This window comes from Rhineura floridana, chromosome 8 (genome assembly GCF_030035675.1).
Source record: "Rhineura floridana isolate rRhiFlo1 chromosome 8, rRhiFlo1.hap2, whole genome shotgun sequence".
NCBI classification, from domain to species: domain Eukaryota; kingdom Metazoa; phylum Chordata; class Lepidosauria; order Squamata; family Rhineuridae; genus Rhineura; species Rhineura floridana.
The window spans coordinates 35999707-36019892 of NC_084487.1; the positions used below are offsets into that span (position 1 = coordinate 35999707).

The following is a 20186-nucleotide window of genomic DNA, read 5'->3' on the forward strand; positions in this document are numbered from 1 at the left end:
AATGAGGCTGTACCACTTCATAGTGCAGGTGGGGGCTCACTGGATAGGATGTTTTCCCATTCAAAAAGATTATAAAATAAAATTCCTCCACGTGGAAAACTAGATGGTAGAGAGGAAAGGTTTTAGCCTAGTTTTGTCCTTGGTGTGCCAGTTTCTTATCTATAGGAATATTTTTACATGGAGAACATAGGAAGTTGTCTTATACCAAATTTGACCATTGGTCCATCTAGCTCAGTATCTAGCACTGACCAACAGCCCACTTTAGTCCATGGTATCAGCTCTCACCAGTATTCTGAAGTGGTGTGTGAATCTAGATCTGAGGACATGGCCAAGGCACAATTTAGAAAAACACTCAACTGCCTCCACAAGGAACCAGTCCTGTCATCAGGCAATGGGATAGCATGAAATGACAGCAAATGGCTACTTCTAAGCATATTTATTATTGTATTTCTACTTCCAGGGAAAGGTGTAGAATTTTCTGCAGCAGATGACCAAATAACAATCAGCTGGGGCTCGTCCTGTGCATCTTGACTAGGTGACGGGCGTGTATCCTCTGAAGTTCAAATACATACTGAGCAGGCCTTCACAGCCATTCTGATTTGTTGTATTTGTTCCCAGAATAGGTCGGAACTTTTGAAACGTAAGGAAATCTTTACACTGGTCTGCCACACTGCATGAATCAAAGATGCTGGTGTTTTAAACATCAACAATCTAACTCTTGTGGTGATTCATGCCTCTAGATACCTTTTATAAAAGTCTCTCTTGCCTGTGTCTTTTATTTCAGGGACTACAACTCCCTTCGTCCAATATAAGGGGGCGGTTCCTAGCATGCAAAGCAGCAGGGACGTCAACAGAGAACGCAAATATTCGGCGAGCACCCGCACCCTGTGGAGCATTGCATGATGGGAGCATCTTTGCAGTCTTCATTTTAAACTCTTTTAACATTTGGACTTCTTAAGTCGACAAACGCGTATCTGGACCAAGAGAAGAGGAAAACTTGTGTTTAAGAACAAACTTCGTGTTAACACCGCTCCCTAGAAAGTAGTTACATCTGTTTGACAAGATCCGTACAAAAGCGGAAGTAACGGTTGTCATAGTTACGAGTAATTTAGCCTTTACTGACCCGGAAGTACACTATTGGGCCTCTAAAACGTGTGAATATATCCTTAGATTAATAAAAAGTACTTCGAATCTCGTGCTTACCTGTCAGAGATACATTCAGAGACAGACTAACGGCAACTTAATTTTTTCCTTTAAAAAACCCGTAGTTTGAAAAAAGGAGTGTAACTAAGACCTACTACTCCCGCCCTTGACACTGATTGGCCTCTCAACATAGCAACAACCAATCGCACCCAGCCACGCTCCGGCGCGGGGAAAACTCACCTGGAAGGCAGCGATTGGCAGGGAGAGAACTCCGCCCCTCCCCTCCAGCCTTCCTACTGGCTCTGTGTTTGGCGTGGTGCGCTCCAATTGGCGAGACCGATGGGCCCCTTTCCCCCACCCCCGGCGTTTGCTAGTGATAAGCTTGAGAAGAGGGGGGCGGGCTGGCGTCGATTAGTCGTTTTAGCCATTGAGGAGCGTGAGTAAAGAGAAGCCTTTTGGAGAGGGGAGGGTTTTTAATTTTTGTCGACGGGTCCAATCACTTGCATTGCAGAGCGCGTGGAAGGCAGGTGTGCTGTTCAGGGTAGTTCTCCTGTCAATCCCCTTCTGGCACCATTGCGATGAAGCCGCTTTGGGGACTCGGCCTCTTCTGTGTCCTCCTCTTGGCCGGTGAGCGGGGAGGGGGGGTTCTGGAAGGTTCCGTGGGTGGGCAAGCGGGACCGTTGGGCGGGAGGGGAGCTCCCTCAACTGCTTTGCCGTGCGAATAAATTACCTCAGGACAATTCCTCACTCGGCTTTAAAGTTTTTATGAGGGTGGTTCTCGTTTCCTCCTTTTTCCGTGAGGAGGAGGAAGGGACTGAATGGGCGGGGGGAGGGGGGCAGAGAAATTAGCTGTAAGGCAGCAGTCCAGAGTGCCTGCTTTGTCTGTCTCGGTGAGGCTTACTTTCTGAGTAAACTATGCTGAGCGTTGCACTTTTCATGATTGCCGTAAGGCTTTTGATGGGGGAGTCCCATTGAACTCTTGCTTCTCAAGAAATAACGTGTGCCAAAGTATTGCATGTGGGGTGTGGGCGAGAGTCTGTGGGGGGCGTTGTAACAGACGTTATCGATAAGCTCTCTCTAAATCAAAGGGACTATTTTGGGGGGGGCGCTTGAAATGAGTCTTCAATGTGTGGGGGGAGGTGAAGTCTTCTGGAGTTATGCGAAGTTTAGGAAAGCCCAGTTCATTAAGAGTCCTTCAAAATCTGGCCCAGCAGGAAATATTTGAGGAGGGTTACCATTTATCACCACGGATGGAGATTAAGCAAAAATGGTACTGTAACTTGCGTTTCTAATATATAGTGCTGACTTTGGACCTTGGATGGTATTGGCTGGGGAATACCAGCCATGTTTGACACTTCGCAGCACATGTTAGTCCTGTAGTAACACGCTAACTGAGCAAAGAGATGATTTCACCATCCTCTCTTGGGGCCACCACTTGCTGCCTGTTTCTGCTGTACCCTGTCTTTACCATCTCTCTGAAATCTGACATAGATCTTTCTAGCTGGTCCATGGTATTGGCCTATTCAGTTGGCTCTTTTGGCCAATCTGTTCTCATGGGGTGTGGCTTGAAACCTTGCTTCATCAGCTTTGCTTTCATGCAAAACAGTTTTCTCTCCCTATATACCTATATACTTACCCTGTATACACTTCAGGTGTAAGTGGGAGTGATACCACCCAGATGGTTCCACAGATACAAACTGTAGGCTCCCTGCTCCTGACTGGAGCAATGCAAGTCTGTATAATATGAAGGGGGATTTGTTGAGCCCCACTTCCTACTCGATCATAAAATGTTATCTGTTCCCTATGTTGCATGTGTACAGGGACCAGCAGGTTTGCTTTGAGTGACTGCTTTGGTACTAACCTGTCCAAATTAATTGTTTTGTAGCTTCAGCCCATGCTGATGAGGTTGATGTGGATGGCACTGTGGAAGATGACCTTGGTAAAAGCAGGGAAGGATCGCGAACAGATGATGAAGTTGTTCAGAGGTTTGTTTTTAGAAATCCATGTAAACCTTAATTTAAAATTGATTCTTTGCATGCATGCCTCCTAATTTGCTTTAACTGAAGTATACCTCCAAATAGTGGTAGTTAGGGTTGGAGTGTAAATTTAACATCTTGTTTCAAAATACTTAACTGTATTGGGTCATATGTGACATATTTGTGGCTTTGTGATATCTTTCTTTCTGTAGAATGTTTGCCACCTTTTCGTGGAGCTGGAAAAAGTCTTATGTGAATAGTAACTTGTGTCAAACACAAGAAAATAACTTGTATAAAGAGTTCTAGTCATAATCTACTTGGAAATACTAGTGCTGTGTTAAATACACTATTGTTAAACTGAAGCTTAGAGTAATAAGCATGTTTACTTTTCCAAAAGAGGGCTAGCATTTATAGGATGTTGTGGGCTTATTAATATTGAATGACCTGCTTGAGATGATAACTGCAATCATATGAAGCATGTGTCACTGTTCTGGGTCATTGCAACCAAGAGATGTCATGAAGATGAGAAATCAAGCAGCAATGAGAAATCCTTGGATAATGGGCAACAACTAGAATTGAAACTATAATTTGTGTGTGTGGGATAAGTATGTCAAGTGCTCCTTCTGTAGTATTTGGCACATGCACAGCTACAGGGAGCGTTGGCTGTTAAAGAGCAGCTTGGCTTTATGCTGGGAGACCAAATTATCATGTGAGGAACCTGGGTGAGATTCAGCTATTGCCTACTACTTTCGCAAAAGAAATTCTACTAGTGCAGTGGAACTTCTGGTTGCACCTGTGCAATCACCTCCCCTAAATCTGCTCTGGGGCTTGAGGGAGGAGGGCAGGACAGATGAGCCCTGTTGCACTAGCAGATACCTGCTTGCACTACATTGGAACTTGCTCTGTATCTCCCTATAGCTTATTTCTTAGATCGCAGTCAGTCCTGTCTTGATCCAGCAGCAAGATACTAGGAAGGTTTAGCTCCTAGAATCAATTGCTGATAAGGAAGGCGATAGGCTTTGCTGTGGGGCTTTTCTTTCTCATTGATTGCTGATTCTTGCAGTTTTACTTCTAACATGCCATTTATAGAACATGACATGTTAAGAGCTCTGTTCTGTTACGCTCAACTATCTTGATGAAACCTCCATCCATCCTGGAATTGTGTTCACAAATATGATCTGATATCACTCACTAATTGAAGTACCAAAATTGCTAGAGTAACTGTGATTTAGAGCCCTGAAACTTGATATACTTGTAATCCAAGATGCCTCGACTTCCAGAAAATGTGACACTTGCCTGAAGTGTCTTTCTCTCTCAAAACAAGTGGAAATTTGGCACATATATTGTCCAAGATGCTAGAAATCACGGAAAAGGAGGAATATCTTAATGTCTAATTGTATAAATCTGGGATGTGAAATTTGCTTATAACAGAGGCCAGCATTCCAGCCCAGAGCAGACAAGTTCCACGTTTGGGGAGCGGGAGTTGCGTTGTTGCCTCAGACTTGGATTTTGGGGCTGGGTATTTGGGGACATTTATCCATGCTTACAAAACAAAATCTTAATTTACTTGTACTCCTTAAAAATAAAGGCTTAATGGACAATCTGGCATTTCTGTCTACAGGGAAGAAGAGTCTATTCAGTTGGATGGCTTAAATGCATCCCAGATAAAACAAATTAGAGAGAAGTCAGAAAAGTTTGCATTCCAGGCTGAAGTAAACAGAATGATGAAGCTTATTATCAACTCTCTTTACAAAAATAAAGAGGTAAGCTTTATAAACATTATGAGACAGTTGATACAAAAATATATATGCACATGTGTCTGACTTTTTAAAATGTCATTCCAGATTTTCTTGAGGGAATTAATTTCAAATGCATCTGATGCTCTAGATAAAATACGGCTGATATCACTAACTGATGAAAATGCTCTTTCTGATAATGAAGAACTAACAGTAAAAATCAAGGTAAGATGCCAGTTTGTTTTTTGTGCTGCAATTTGGGAGTACAGTGTCTCTTTTATTTTTTAATGTTAAAAATAATTTTTAAGCTAATTTGTGCAAAGACATTCCTGTGGCCCTCCAAAATATTGTTGGATTCCAACTCCCATGAGACCCAGCCAGCATGGCCAGTGGTCAAGGTTGATGAAAGTTACAGTCCAGTAACATCTGGTGGGCCACAGATTCCCTTGTTGTTATTATGTGCCTTCAAGTCAATTACGATTTATGGCGACCCTATGAATCAGCGACCTCCAAGAGCATCTGTCATGAACCACCCTGTTCAGTTCTTGTAAGTTCAGGTCTGTGACTTCCTTTATCGAATCAATCCATCTCTTGTTTGGTCTTCCTCTTTTTCTACTTGCTTCTGTTTTTCCCAGCATTATTGTCTTTTCTGGTGAATCATGTCTTCTCATGATGTGTCCAAAGTACGATCACCTCAGTTTCATCATTTTAGCTTCTAGTGACAGTTCTGGTTTAATTTGTTCTAATACCCAATTATTTGTCTTTTTTGCAGTCCATGGTATGCGCAAAGCTCTCCTCCAACACCACATTTCAAATGAGTTGATTTTTCTCTTATCTGCCTTTTTCACTGTCCAACTTTCACATCCATACATAGAGATCGGGAATACCATGGTCTGAATGATCCTGACTTTGGTGTTCAGTGATACATCTTTGCATTTGAGGACTTTTTCTAGTTCTCTCATAGCTGCCCTCCCCAGTCCTAGCCTTCTGTTTTCTTGACTATTGTCTCCATTTCAGTTAACGTCTGTGCCGAGGTATTGATAATCCTTGACAAGTTCAATGTCCTCATTGTCAACTTTAAAGTTCCATAACTCTTCTCTTGTCATTACTTTTGTCTTTTTGACGTTCAGTTGTAGTCCTGCTTTTGTGCTTTCCTCTTGAACTTTCATCAGCGTTCGTTTCAAATCATTGCTGGTTTCTGCTAAGAGTATGGTATTGTCTGCATATCTTAAATTATTAATGTTTCTCCCTCCAATTTTCATACCTCCTTCATCTTGGTCCAATCCCGCTTTCCATATGATATGTTCTGTGTACAGATTTAAAAAATAGGGTGATAAAATACACCCGTCTCACACCCTTTCCGATGGGGAACCAATAGTTTTTTCCATATTCTGTCCTTACAGTAGCCTCTTGTCCAGAGTATAGGTTGTGCATCAGGACAATCAGGCCCTGTGGCACCCCCATTTCTTTTAAAGCATTCCACAGTTTTTCATGATCTACTGTAGTCTATAAAGTACAGGGTGATTTTCTTCTGAAATTCCTTGCTCCATTCCATTATCCAACGTATAATTCACCTCTCATTCTAAAATTTCTGGTTCTTCATCATATCGTTTCTCTGAGTGAATCTGTCATCCTTGCATCTCTTTTATAGAGTTCTTCAGTGTATTGCTTCCATCTCCCTTTTATTTCATCTTGGTCAGTCAGTGTGTTCCCCTGTTGATTATTCAACATCCCTACTCATGGTTTAAATTTCCCTTTCATTTCTCTAATCTTTTGGAATAGGGCTCTTGTTCCCATTTTGTTGTCCTTTTCTATTTCTATACAATAACTATTCTAATAGTTTCCTTTGTCCCTACGTACTGGTCGTTGTATAGTTGCATTTAGGGTTCTGACTGTGTTTCTATCTCCTTTTGCTTTCCTTCTCTAACCATTTTAAGAGTTTCTTCATCCATTTATTAGAAAGTGACATGTTTTTACTGCATGTTAAGGAAGAGACTGTAGGAAATAGAATATAGAGAGGGAATACAGTCTTGCAATGGAATGACTTACAAAGTCATGCACATACTGATGTATGTGTTGAATGAATTGATACATCACTCAAACTAGTTCTTGTCTTTTGCAGTGTGATAAAGAGAAGAATATGCTTCATGTTACAGACACTGGCATTGGCATGACTAAAGAAGAGCTAATAAAGAACTTGGGTACTATTGCCAAGTCTGGCACAAGTGAATTTCTAAGTAAGATCACTGAGATGCAGGAAGAGAACCAGTCAACTTCTGAGTTGATTGGTCAATTTGGTGTTGGGTTCTACTCAGCCTTCCTTGTGGCAGACAGGGTTATTGTCACATCAAAGCATAACAATGACACTCAACACATCTGGGAATCTGACTCAAATGAGTTCTCTGTAATTGATGATCCTCGAGGAAACACCTTGGGACGAGGCACTACTATAACGTAAGTATTCAAATGTTCTTGAGGCAGATGCCTTACTCGTGAATGTAAGCAGGTATAGATGTTTGTCTTCTGTTGCACACTGTGCATAATTTTAGACCTGACCACAGATTCTCAAAGATAAAGCCTGGAGCATAAGGCACAAATGTCCCTACCCAGGGGTTCTCTGCTTCAATGCCTAAGATAAGGGCTTATGTCCCTTCACTGGTGTGATCTCTGTGGCTGGATCCAAAGAATTTAGTTCCCAAGTGTCACAGTTTTATGTTGTGAAACACAAGGACATCTGATGATGAATACTTTCTAATATTTGCTAATAAGTTGCAGAACTGTGTGCTGTTGTAGCTCTGTAGGAAGTGGCTTTTACTGCAAGTAGGACAAAGTGCTTTCCAACTATTGTATGCTATAGTATCTGCAGAACAAGCTCTTATTTGTACAGAGCTGCAGAAGGTGCTTGTAACTGGAGAGTCGAGATTAATTCTTAGTAGATGAGCTTTTGAAATAAATGTAGTTGTGACAGCGGGTGGATAAAATTATTTTTAAAAATGCAAGTTTCTTAAAAGAATAAGTTGGTTAATATTAATTTGATTAATGCAGATAGCCAGCAAGTTTATGAATTAAGATGTGTATTCTGTAACTTCATTAGAACATGTTACCTAAGAAGTCATAAGCATTCCCTTGTACAGGGAAGATAAAACAAATTTTAGTTGTAAAATAACATGATTTGGTTGTTGGATATAAAGTACAAGTGAAAAACTTGATTTTAATCAATCATCGTATGTGATAGCAGATAACAATTGGCTCTTGGGTTGGATGCCCAGCTTCTGTAACCGGTGTTGGAACTTCTTGGGGGAGAGGTAGATGAAAGCACCAGGGATTGTGCTATATTGTCTGAATGTCTTCATTATTAAAACCATTAAGTCATTAGAATTGCCTAGAAAGTAACTTGGATCAGTTTATATTTCATCTAAGATGTCGTCATATTAAAATTAAATCTTTAAACGGAGCTACATGTTTTGCTGATGAGAACTCTTGATAAAACCTCTGTACTGTGGATCTATCTAAACATTATGACAGAGTCTGGTTTTATATTTACTTCAGGTTTCATTCTGGTTAGTATGGCAGGGCAATAGTTTTCGTTTTGGACACCAGTGTATTTTTAAACAACTATACTTAAAAGCCTCTGTAGTGCATGCTTAATCTAATATTAATCCCTGCACAATAGAGAGACTGGGATAAATGACAACCAGCTTTCTGCAAGTTCCTGCATGGGCTGTTTAATAAATAATTTGTTCCTTATGCAGCTTGGTGAGAAAAACCTCCCAACAGAAACCCACAGTTGCAATTTGTGATATGGAAGGGAGAATTTCAGGGGGAGAAAATTGCTCTCCCTTTCACCACTTGCCAATTTCAGGACATTCTCTCCTTCCTCTGCCCTCCTCAGCCCCCTGCTGTCTGTCAACTTTCTGCCTCTTTCACAGGGAAGGAAATAATTTATTTTAAATTGTTACTGAGAGCAAAGGGTTGGAGCTTACCTTAAAGTTTACAACCATCTCATAACTTTAATATTTAAGGTAAGTGCATAAAATCGCCATATCGTTAAATTCTTCCCTCATACTTTTGGGATGACTTCCCACCTGCCCATGGCTCAAATGGCTGAAAATTTAATTCTGCCAAAATATCAGAACAGCCTTATGAAAGATAGGTAAGTGATCAGATTTTTAAAGCTGCTGGGCTTCTCTAGCAATGAAACTCCTAGAACCCTATTACTCCTAGAAAATGATTAACATGTTCTAGTGTAATTGTATTTATAGCAAATTACTGCTAGAGAGGCTAGAAGTACTCAAAGTTGGCAAACTTGCTTTTGAAAAGAATGTACAGTATTTGAAATGTCAGAACTATCTATTGGCCATATCCAGACTGAGCTGCCAACTTGGTGGTGGTACTTACCAGTTGGATCTTACATAATAAAATGAACAGCTTTGTAATATTTTTATTGGTGTTTCAGTTCAGCTTACTTGGTCCAGAAGCTTATAAGTATAAAACAATAGTTCTGATTTTCATGTGAAAACAAAAATAATACAAATTGGTGCTTTGACTTAAGCGTAACAATGTTTTTTTTTTCTATTTCTCAGTCTTGTTCTGAAAGAAGAAGCTTCAGACTATCTTGAGCTGGATACCGTTAAAAACTTGGTCAGGAAATACTCACAGTTCATAAATTTCCCTATATACGTGTGGAGTAGCAAGGTAATCATTGCTTCATACAAATTACATTTTTAACATTTTACACAAGTTGAGTGTATTAAAGCTGAAAGTCTGCTTGCAGAAACAAAGCTTTAGGTGCTGCTGTTATCAGTGGTAAAGAACAGAAACAAACTACCCAGACAAGTTATCTTAAAAGATAGATCCCCACTTCAGCAAATGTGACTACAAAGCAACTTGTAGAGTATCTCTTTCTGAGTCAGTCGGCTTTGTAAGCAAGACTGAAACTTGTTCACATACCCAGTAGGCAGAGTCAAGTTCACACAGGGATTCTTCTTGGATCACTTTTTACACTGCAATGTGTAAAATGCTTATTAATCCTAATCTGTTAAGGATATCTAATTCCCTGGAGACTCAAAAAGGTGAAATGCTGTTCACGTTCAATATTGTGGTTGCTAGACAATTGACATGGGGTGCAATCCAACTTGTATTTTTGCTGGGCTGAGGGGAATTGCAGACCCCTGGCTGAGCTGACAGGTTCCCAGTGCCACTGAACTCTGCCGGCAGAAGCCCCTCATCCTGGCAGTACCACAACACTGCTGTGACCCTGCTGGGTCCTCCGGGAATAGCCAGCCTGGCAGACAGAAGGCCTGAAAACAGGGTGTTCCAGCAGTGTGGCAGTGGAGGAGGCAGGGGGGACTTTACAGGACATTCTGCTCATGTTTGGGGTGCTCCCACGGGTCCCAATCCAGGTAAAATTCCTGCTGGCCAACAGATTGGTGCAGTAAAATAATTTCCATGATGGTCATTGGGTAGTGCTTACTCACCAGTATTTGTTGGAGCCAGCTTTTGCTTTTCCATTTATGCGCGCCACTCCTGACTGAGCTGGCATGTGGTGCTTTTGGTAGATATTGTAGAATGCTTGCAGCCATACTTGCGAAATACAGCAAGACAGGTTCAGACTCGCTCCAACTCATTAACTTGTCAATGCTTAAGATCGTCCCCTTAGCAGAGATCCGCATATTTAATTAAATTCTCCTGACAAAATAAGTGAATGGAACTTTGAATGTTTCTGCAGACTGAAACTGTAGAAGAACCTCTTGAGGAAGAAGATATGAAAGACAAAGATGAGCCCGATGATGAAGCTGCAGTGGAGGAGGAGGAAGAGGACAAAAAACCAAAAACTAAAAAGGTAATATTTCTTCATTTTTCTTTTTGTGTGTGTGTGGTTCCATATATCCAGATAATCTATTTTCTAGAATCCATTGGCTGGAGGGTAATTTAGAAAAATTAAAATTGTATTCCTATCAATTTTTAATTTATCTGTTTTAAGTTTTATGTGGTTTTCATTTTTTAATTGTCATAAACAGCCTTTGTATTTTTATGGAATTGTGATATACAAATATTTTTATAAATGTACCTGCTACTGATGGTATTCTGTTAACAGTATCAGTACCCATCCTTGTTTCATTGTCACTTCCTAGATTACTATCATGACAGAATAAGCAGCTATTGGGCTTGTGTGGTGCGTAGTTTAGTAGCTTGCCAGTTAGAGTGGGGTTACATTGATATGTATAGAAAGCTGCTACTGTTATACTTGCTTAATAATGTAAGCTAAATGTATAAAAACCTGACATGTGTTCTGTGACTAATGCTGGAAATATTTTACAGGTTGAAAAAACTGTCTGGGACTGGGAGCTTATGAATGATATCAAGCCAATTTGGCAGAGACCATCTAAAGAAGTGGAAGAAGATGAATACAAAGCTTTCTACAAATCATTTTCTAAGGTGAGCTTGCTCTAGCATTTTGGGATTAGAATTATTAACTGCAGTATTAACCATCAAAATTGATGGCTTAATGGGGTTGTGGGCACAAGATAAGGTGAGCAGCTGAAATCTGTAGAACTGATCTTCAGGGCACGTGCGTAGGCTTTAGCAAGGTATGCCTCTGATCTGGAAACCTTTTTCCGGTAGTTGGTATGCTGTGGACTCAACTTGCTGCCTATATGCAGTGCATTTGAAGAAACTAGGTCCTTGCTTGAATGAGAGAAGCACTAACACCATATACTCCTTCTGCAGGAGCCTGATGATCCTATGACTTACATCCACTTCACTGCTGAGGGAGAGGTGACATTCAAGTCCATCTTGTTTGTTCCCACCACTGCTCCACGTGGCTTATTTGATGAATATGGATCCAAAAAGAGTGACTTTATAAAGGTAAAAATGATGTAAACTCCTTCTGTAGAAGCCAGGACAGTTGCAGAAACAGTTATTAACAGCTTTGTTGTCTTGCAGCTGTATGTCCGGAGAGTATTCATCACAGATGACTTCCATGACATGATGCCCAAGTATCTTAACTTTGTTAAGGGTGTTGTAAGTATCTTCAGGAACAATGTGCAATGACCACTTACATTTCCAGTTTTTCTGCTTTAGCCTCTCTAAAATGTTATTTTTAACTGCAGGTAGATTCAGATGATCTTCCTCTAAATGTATCTCGTGAGACTCTCCAGCAGCACAAACTTCTAAAGGTGTGTCATTTACTAGTTGGGCTCAATATAACTAGGGCTTTCTAGGGATGTGGTTTTATAGCATGGGTTGTAGAACTGACAATACCTAAAAAAAAAATAGCTGGGATTGTGAGGATCTCATTTTTGTGTAAAGGCAAGGCTAAAGTTTTCTCTTTTTATTGAAAGGTGAAGCCATTCTCCACATACAGATGAGTCTGTCATGAAAGAACAGGTTGAGGTTGATTTTAATAAGAGAACTTGCATAGGAACATACAATTGTGATGCATCTTGAGCTAATAATTTGTAGTAAATCTAACAGTTCTCCAACTCTGAAAGTTGTCTAATGCAATTGTCCTTGTTTGCATCATTTTTAGGTTATCAGGAAGAAACTTGTCCGCAAAACACTTGATATGGTTAAAAAGATTGCCGAAGAAAAATACAATGAAACATTCTGGAAAGAATTTGGCACAAATATGAAACTTGGAGTTATTGAGGATCATTCAAATCGTACTCGACTAGCAAAATTGCTTCGTTTCCAATCTTCTCACCATGAGAGCAACCTTACTAGTCTAGACCAATATGTAGAAAGAATGAAGGAGAAACAAGATAAAATCTATTTTATGGCTGGATCAAGCAGAAAAGAGGTAAAAAAAAATCAGTCGGTGAATCCTGCTGTAATTGTTACTTTTCATTGCAGAGGGATACTGGTAAATTTAATGCCTTATTCAGGCTGCATAAATGTGTGGCTAGTAATGAAAATTACCTCCCTTACAGCATTGGGGAGCATGTGTGTTGTACTCAGGTTTCGTATATTTGCTTTGTAGGCTGAATCTTCACCATTTGTAGAACGGCTTTTGAAGAAGGGTTATGAAGTAATATATCTAACTGAGCCTGTAGATGAATATTGTATTCAGGCTCTTCCAGAGTTTGATAACAAAAGGTTCCAGAATATAGCAAAGGAAGGAGTAAAGTTTGATGAAAGTGAAAAGTCAAAAGAAGCCCGTGAAGCTTTAGAAAAAGAATATGAACCCCTTCTAACTTGGATGAAAGAGAAAGCTCTGAAGGATAAGGTATGTACCTGTAGTGATGATGTTCATTATGCTGTTTCAGTGATGCATTTCGGTGCTGTGTTTGAGCTCACAATAGTATTTCTGTTGTAGATTGAAAAAGCAGTGTTGTCCCAGCGACTAACTGAGTCCCCATGTGCTCTTGTGGCTAGTCAGTATGGATGGTCTGGCAACATGGAAAGAATTATGAAGGCTCAGGCTTACCAGACTGGCAAAGACATCTCAACAAAGTAAGTATTCAGATACTTTTCTTAAGTGCTTTGTAGTCACTGTGTCTGACCTACATATTCTAATCAATTCTGTACCTGCTAGTGGTCTGGATAACATACTTCCATCTCTAGAACTTCTAGGGTATCTTATCTGGCTATGCGTTGTCTGCATCGTAAAGCTGTCTTGCACTGGCCCTAGCTTCTAGCAGGTGCCTTAGATCTTGGAGGTCAGATCTCAGATAATTTGACAGTTGAAAGGGAAATCTCAGCATAGCAAGTGGAAACTATTCCATAAAATAGTCTCAAAACGGAGGACATTAATTCAGAATTCAAATAGAATCCATGGCATTCAATCTGTTATGCTTAGTCTAGGGCCAACATGTCTTCCAGTGTAAACCTATTCATTTCTACTCAGACATGTTGAGTTTAATGGGACTTACTCCCAGGTGGGGTTAATTGTGTGCAGGCTTACAGCCTTGGATACCACCTCTCCCTGTATTGAACCTCTATGCTAGTTAAGAACTTTTTTTATTGAGCGCAGTTTACTGTAGTTACATTATGTGAGAAAATAATGAATAGCTAGGAGCTGGGTTGTTACTGCTTGTTCCCAAGACTCTGGAATGATTGTCCAAAAGGTCAGGAATGGCACCACCTTGCATGCTTCCAAAGTTGCTGTAAGACATTTACTAAGTAGTTTTTTGGAGGATGATCTGATAAAGTGAGTGTGATGGCTGCTGAATGCTATTGAGTTAAGCTGACAACTTGTTTCTATACCCAAGATAATTGCTTTGATCCTGAGAAAGGCTGTATACAAGTAACTAAAACAGTTCTCAATTGTCCATATTGGAAGTTGATCCACACTACGATGTATGAAAAGAAAATTGAAGCTCATGCTGATCTTCATTTTTCCAAAGTATATGGGGGGGGGCAGAGCTTGAAAGGAAGAATTAATTGCAGGTGCTGACTTGATTAAATAGGGGAAAGTTTTAGTTGCAATCCATTTTAATCCTGTCTTATTGAAGATCTAAGGGCTAGCCAATCCATATAAAGTCATCTAAATCTACATTGGGGATAATAGTGGAAGCTTTTGATTACACTAGGGGCTCTGCTCCTGCTCGCATTGCTTGTCAACCCTGCCTAAAACCCCACCCCAACCCCTCACTAACCCCTCTACCCTTAGACCTCAGCAACACCCCCCAAAGAACTCCATTAAACCAGGGGTGAAGAACCTTTTTTGTTCCCACCCTGTGGACCAACTTTAAAAACTGAGCAGGGCAGCCCCAATGTCAATTACATAATTGTAATGTTACATGACTGACACCTAACGTTAGCTCACAGGGTGGGAGCAAAAAAAAGTTCCCCACTGCTGGTCTAATGAGTTACTGGGGGGGGGGTTAGACCTGGCTAAGCCTCCACACACACACACTTTCCCCCTCTGCTTTGGAGCTGGTTAAGGCACCCTCCCAGGCTTTCCATCCTCCCCTTTTAGACTGGCCTATCAGGAATGTTTCTCCATGGCTTGCCTGAGCTGCTCCCTGCTGCTTCCCTCCTCTACTGCTGTGCTATAGTTTGCAGTGCCACCTGTCTGTTGGGCTGCAAACTGCAGTATGAGTGATTCAGGGCTCACATTTTTCTTTATATAGAAATGCTCATGCTATACCAAAGCCATCCACGTAAGGTACCAAAGCATTCCCACTTCTCAGATGTGTCATTGCAGTACTTGTACATACGTCAGCTCCTTCTCTGCATACATTATTGTTAATCCTTGAATAGTATCAATCCAGATGCAGTGGGCAAAAGATGTAACCAAATTTGGGGTTCAGTTAGTAAATATAAGCAGTGGAATATTTCAAAAATGCCTTTGGAATCTTCTCATGTTAATCTCTTAATGTAAAGGCTCTAAAACCAGTTTTCTGATGTGAGTTTGGTACTGATGCAGCAACATTAAATGGCAGTTTCTTACACTTGGGCTGTAGTCCTAGGCACTTACCTGTGAGTAAACCTCACTGAACATAGTGAGACTTGCTTCTGAGTAAATACACATAGGATCGCACTGCACAACACTTTGTCCTACTCCAGATAGCAATTTTCTTTGCCTAGAATAAACAGATAACTCGCTGATTCTCCTCTAGTACAGTAATGCATAAGTATCATAATTGCTTAGCAAGTTTCTTTTTGAAAGTCCCATGCCAAAATAGTGTAACATGACAATGGAGTGTAATTACTCTAAAATATTTTTTTCTTCATAGTTATTATGCCAGCCAAAAGAAGACATTTGAAATCAACCCTAGACATCCTCTCATAAAAGACATGCTTAGACGCGTTCAGGTAAGAAAGTTCAGGATACTGGTAATCTGTCTTAGTTGGGTCTTAATGGATCTTCTTGAATTCTAACTTCAAAATTATATTACAGAAACTTTGCTCCTCTTTGTAACACAATGCCAAATGCTGGATAACTCACACTACACCCTATTTGGCTACATGTATACCAGTCTGGTGGAAACCAGGAAACTCATAGCTACAACAAAAGTTCATTTTGCTGTATTAATTCTTGGCTCCTCCTTAATCAGGAAAATGAAGAGGATCAAACAGTTGCTGACCTTGCTGTGGTTTTATTTGAGACCGCTACTGTAAGATCAGGGTATCTGCTACCAGATACAAAGGAATATGGAGAAAGAATAGAAAGAATGCTTCGTCTGAGCCTGAACATTGACCCAGAAGAAAAGGTTAGTCAACATGTCAAAGCAAGTGTTGTGGTGGTGGAATAACCCCTCATGTTAGTTTAATTAGCTCTTTGTTCTAAAAGCACAATACTTGGTACTTTACAGAATCATTAGAACACATGTTAATCTGGTTAAATGCTAACCTGGTAAAATACTACACACAGTGCTATAATCAGTTTTTAATTAAAAGCAGAACAGAAAACAAAATATCTAGCTGTTCAACCACTTGGATTTTTATAATCAAGGCTAGTACATAAGAATAGGAAAAACTGTTGTAAACCAGCTGCAAGTTGTCATTCCTATTCTGTTCATTTTCCCTCAGACTTACTCAAGAGGTGCTTCTGTGGTGTAGTTCCTTCAGTGTAGACCCAGTTTGGTGCAAATTAAACTAGAGGGATGATGAGTGGGGCTTGAACAAATCGTAGGTGCATGTGGCCTGGGCTCCTGGAAGTCATCTTAAGGTATAAGGCATGAGTAGGGAATTGGACCTGGCTGGCAGGCCAGATCCTGGGGACTTCAACCCTTAGTGGACCATTTTGACAGGAGTGGGTCCTGTCCACCTGCCAATCAACTGATACTGCAAATGTGTTGGTGTAAATCTTGATTACCAATCGTACACTGTCCAGTGTCTCTAACCCCCCATACTCAAATTGATAGAGGCATATGGGTATGGAAGTATTCTGTATTGCTAAATAAAACTATTCCTGGAAGGTGGAAGAAGAGCCTGAAGAACCAGAAGAGGCTGCTGAAGAAGTTGAACAAGAAGAGGAAATAGAAGCTGATGAAGATGCTGAAGACAAGGAAACAGAGAAAAAGGTTAGTGCGGTTGTGTAGAATGGTGGGGAAAGTTACTTAGCTTGTCTTGTAGACTAAGGGCTCATCCAGACGACTGTATAATCTGCGATATGATCGCTTTGTGTGTTCATTAATTTTCCATGGTCCATGCGACGTCACCTGTTAAAGCGGACTTTCTCGCTGTTAAATCCGCTTTGGCATTACCGCAAAAAATGCGATTTGCTTTTTTAAACCAGGAATCATCCGCTATACCTTCAGGTGCTAGGATGCAATACCGCAGACTTTAGAGCAGGAGGCGTTTCGTGGGCAGTGCTTGGGCATTTCCCCATACCCCTTCTCTCATTCACAGCCAATCATGTATTTCCACTTTTGTGCATCTTCGAAAATGACCAGGGAAAGCCTGGGAAAACTGAACCAATCAGAGCAATGGGGTGGTGTTGGGGGGGGGGCTCTGCAACTTCTACTGTGCAGAACCAGAAACAGCCATTAATTTTTAGCCAGCATGCGAACTGGGCGGCGATTGTGGTTGTTGGTAAAGCCCCCCTTTTCCTGGCTGGTCTCACTCAAGTGTGGCTGGTTGGTGCAGGGAGCTCGCTTTGCTCTTTCCTCCTCACTCAGAGACAGACAGACATGCACAGCACACACAGCGGAGAAAAGCGAGAGCCTGGTGCTTTGTACAGGGCCACGGAAAGGAAAGGGAGAAGGGGGGTTAAGGCAATGGAGCATCAAGTTTTGCCCGAAGTGGTTGGGAAGCCTCTCTCAGTAGCTCTTCCCTGACACTGCCGATGCTGCCTACGCTGGGAGGGAGAGGCAGGCAGAGCGAGAGAGAGAATGGAGGGGAGCTGTTCTGGAGAAATAAGTGGAACTGCCAGCTGTGTGTATCTTCAGAAACGTTAATATGCATAAAGGCAGAAAAGCATACAACTGGTTTTGCGAAATATTGCAGATACAACCAAAAAACCCACAGGAATTATTGGCATATAAGTGGTTTGCTAGATGTCCACCCACAACCATCTAAGGAGGCTCTGGAAGGAGAGCGGAGGAAGGGGTTGCTGCTGGTGAGGGCCAGCTGGGGAGAGAGCAGGCAGTGATGCCAGGCCACCCCCACGTGAGGGGAGACCCCAGGGAGGCTCCCAGGCAACCCCTTTCCTTGCAGGAGCCTCTTTCCCACAGGCTCCTTGAAGCTATGCTTGCCAGCCTGAGGGAGAGCTGGGCGGCAAGCAGTGAGGGAAGGGGGCTCCCGAATCAGCCGTGGGGCACTCTGACAGCTCAGCTGTCAGCCCAGCTGATCAGCGGCTTGGTGAAGGGGGTGGGAACGGCTGCCTAACGTGGATCAGCCGGAGCAAAGGAAGGAAGCAGGCAGTTGCAGTGCAAGCCTGGCTGTTGGGGAGGAGGGGGAGGGGGAGATGGGGGGTGGCGAACGCTCTTGGAGGGGTGCCCCATCCCCCATGAAGCTCCTGGAGCCCTTGGTCCCCTCCTCAGGAGAGCTGGGTATCGTTTTTGCTGCCCCTTCGCTCCAGCCGCTTGTAGAGCAAAGTGGTGGGCTAGAACACCCTGGAAGCCCAAGGGTGGATCAGAGAGAAGCCAGCCAGAGTGGGGAAAAGGGGAGGAGAGCTCAGGCAGCCTGGCAGCAGCTGGCAGGGTGTGCTGCCAGGCAAGGCGCCAAGCAAAAGGGGCAGCAGGCGATGGAGAAGGAAGGGGTGCCAGGTGCCCCCTCTCCCTCTCCAGAGTGCATTCAGCATCCTTTGGCTAGGAACCCCTGGCTCCAGGCCAGGATTTCATTCTTCCCTGCAGCCTTCTGCTCTCTCTGCTGATTGAGACTTGCCAGCCCTGTGTATCTCCAGAATGTTTATCATGCATAAAGGCAAAAACACATACATTCGTTTTTGCATTATATCGCAAATACAACCACACAAAAATACAGGAATTATTGGCATATCAGCACACACACACACCCCGCTGGCCCTGCTCCAGAGTGGCGAGCGGCAAGGAACTCCATTACACCCACAGGAAATTCAAACTTTTGTGCTGTTACAATCAGGCGCGTGCACGATATTGTGCTTCGTTGCAAAGGGGAGAGGAGCATACGTCATATTTTGCGGACCAATTGGCTGATAGGGGGAGTGTTATGGGTGGAGCTGGGAAAGCGAGAAGTAGTATGGGTCCTCCCGCTGCGTGTGCGGGCGCAAAAAAAGCATTTTTTTTTTATCGGGAAAGAGCGAACAAATAGGCAAAGTGAGGACTGTCAGATGACAAACCGGATATGGAAAACATGGATTATCCCGCTCCATTTGGATGAGCCCTAACTTTTATCTCAGCCATCATATTTTGCCTCAGCTCAGGTGAATTGGAAAAGCAGGATATAAACTTCATTAAAATACATTTGACCTTTTAAAAGGATTATTATGGTCACTGCATACTTCAAATATGGGAACCGGAGCCATACTGGACTTCAGGATATCTAGCTTAATTTTGCTGGATCTTTCTTTTTGCTGAACACTACAGTCAAACAGTAGTTGACATTAGCTGTAGAAGTTCTATACAGGAATTACTGGAAAACTTAAAAAACAATTGGGGCTATATTGTCATCATTGGTCCAAAGTTCTTGTTACTTACTTTGAAGAACTGTTGTTAAAGCAAGACCTTCCACAATGGCATATACTGTTATCTCAAAGCACTCATGTTTACATCATTAACAATGGAATTCCAATGCATGTTTCTCAAAAGGACATCTTATTTCTTCTCTCCCCCAAATAATATTACCTTGTATTTCTGGTTAGTAGAACAGTTCTAGTGTAGAGGCAAGCTGGCTCATTTAAAGTTGTAGCCAATATATTAATGCCATTTGGTTAGTTCTAGAGCAATGTGGTGCCCTCCAGGTGTTGTTGGACTCCACCTCCCATCAGCCCCAGCCAACATGGCCAACGGACAACAAATAGTAATAAAAATGGCTCACTATTCAGTAGCAGGTCTAGAAACAGAGCACTGAGACCACTGCTTTTATATTCTGTGTCATTAAGTGTTTTGATTTAATCCTTTCTTTGCCTCTTTTTCAGGAGCCCACAGATGTAAAAGATGAATTGTAAAGTGCACTCTCACAAATAATATTCTGTGTCTAGGATGAAGCAGGAATGTGAACTAAATTTGTTTTTGGTTTTTTTTCACTGTAAAATGTTCGGGGGGAGGCTTAGGGTTCTGGGCAGAAGAAGATTTTTTTAAGTTGCATTTTTTAAACATTCCTCACAATGTAAATTTGTACTATTTAACTGACTACTTGGTGTAAAATCTTGTCATGTGTACAAAATTAAAATGTTCACACCATTTGCTGTATGGGACAGCTTATTTACTTATCTTGAATGTAAGCAAAGTCATTCTGCTAG

The 20186-nt window shown here is 41.7% G+C and overlaps 1 protein-coding gene across 1 annotated transcript; it reads left to right on the forward strand.

Moving 5' to 3' along the window:
• Positions 1–1535: 1535 nt before the first annotated feature.
• Positions 1536–20127, forward strand: HSP90B1 (heat shock protein 90 beta family member 1). The gene is made up of 18 exons (XM_061638876.1): positions 1536–1770; positions 3029–3128; positions 4741–4882; positions 4964–5080; positions 6978–7309; positions 9439–9550; positions 10584–10697; positions 11177–11293; positions 11585–11722; positions 11801–11878; positions 11968–12033; positions 12387–12656; positions 12837–13082; positions 13173–13309; positions 15538–15616; positions 15859–16014; positions 16723–16827; positions 19863–20127. Exons 1-18 carry the CDS (start codon positions 1722–1724, stop codon positions 19890–19892), a joined length of 2388 nt encoding a protein of 795 aa, XP_061494860.1. The 5' UTR covers positions 1536–1721; the 3' UTR covers positions 19893–20127.
• The last annotated feature ends 59 nt before the right edge of the window (positions 20128–20186 follow it).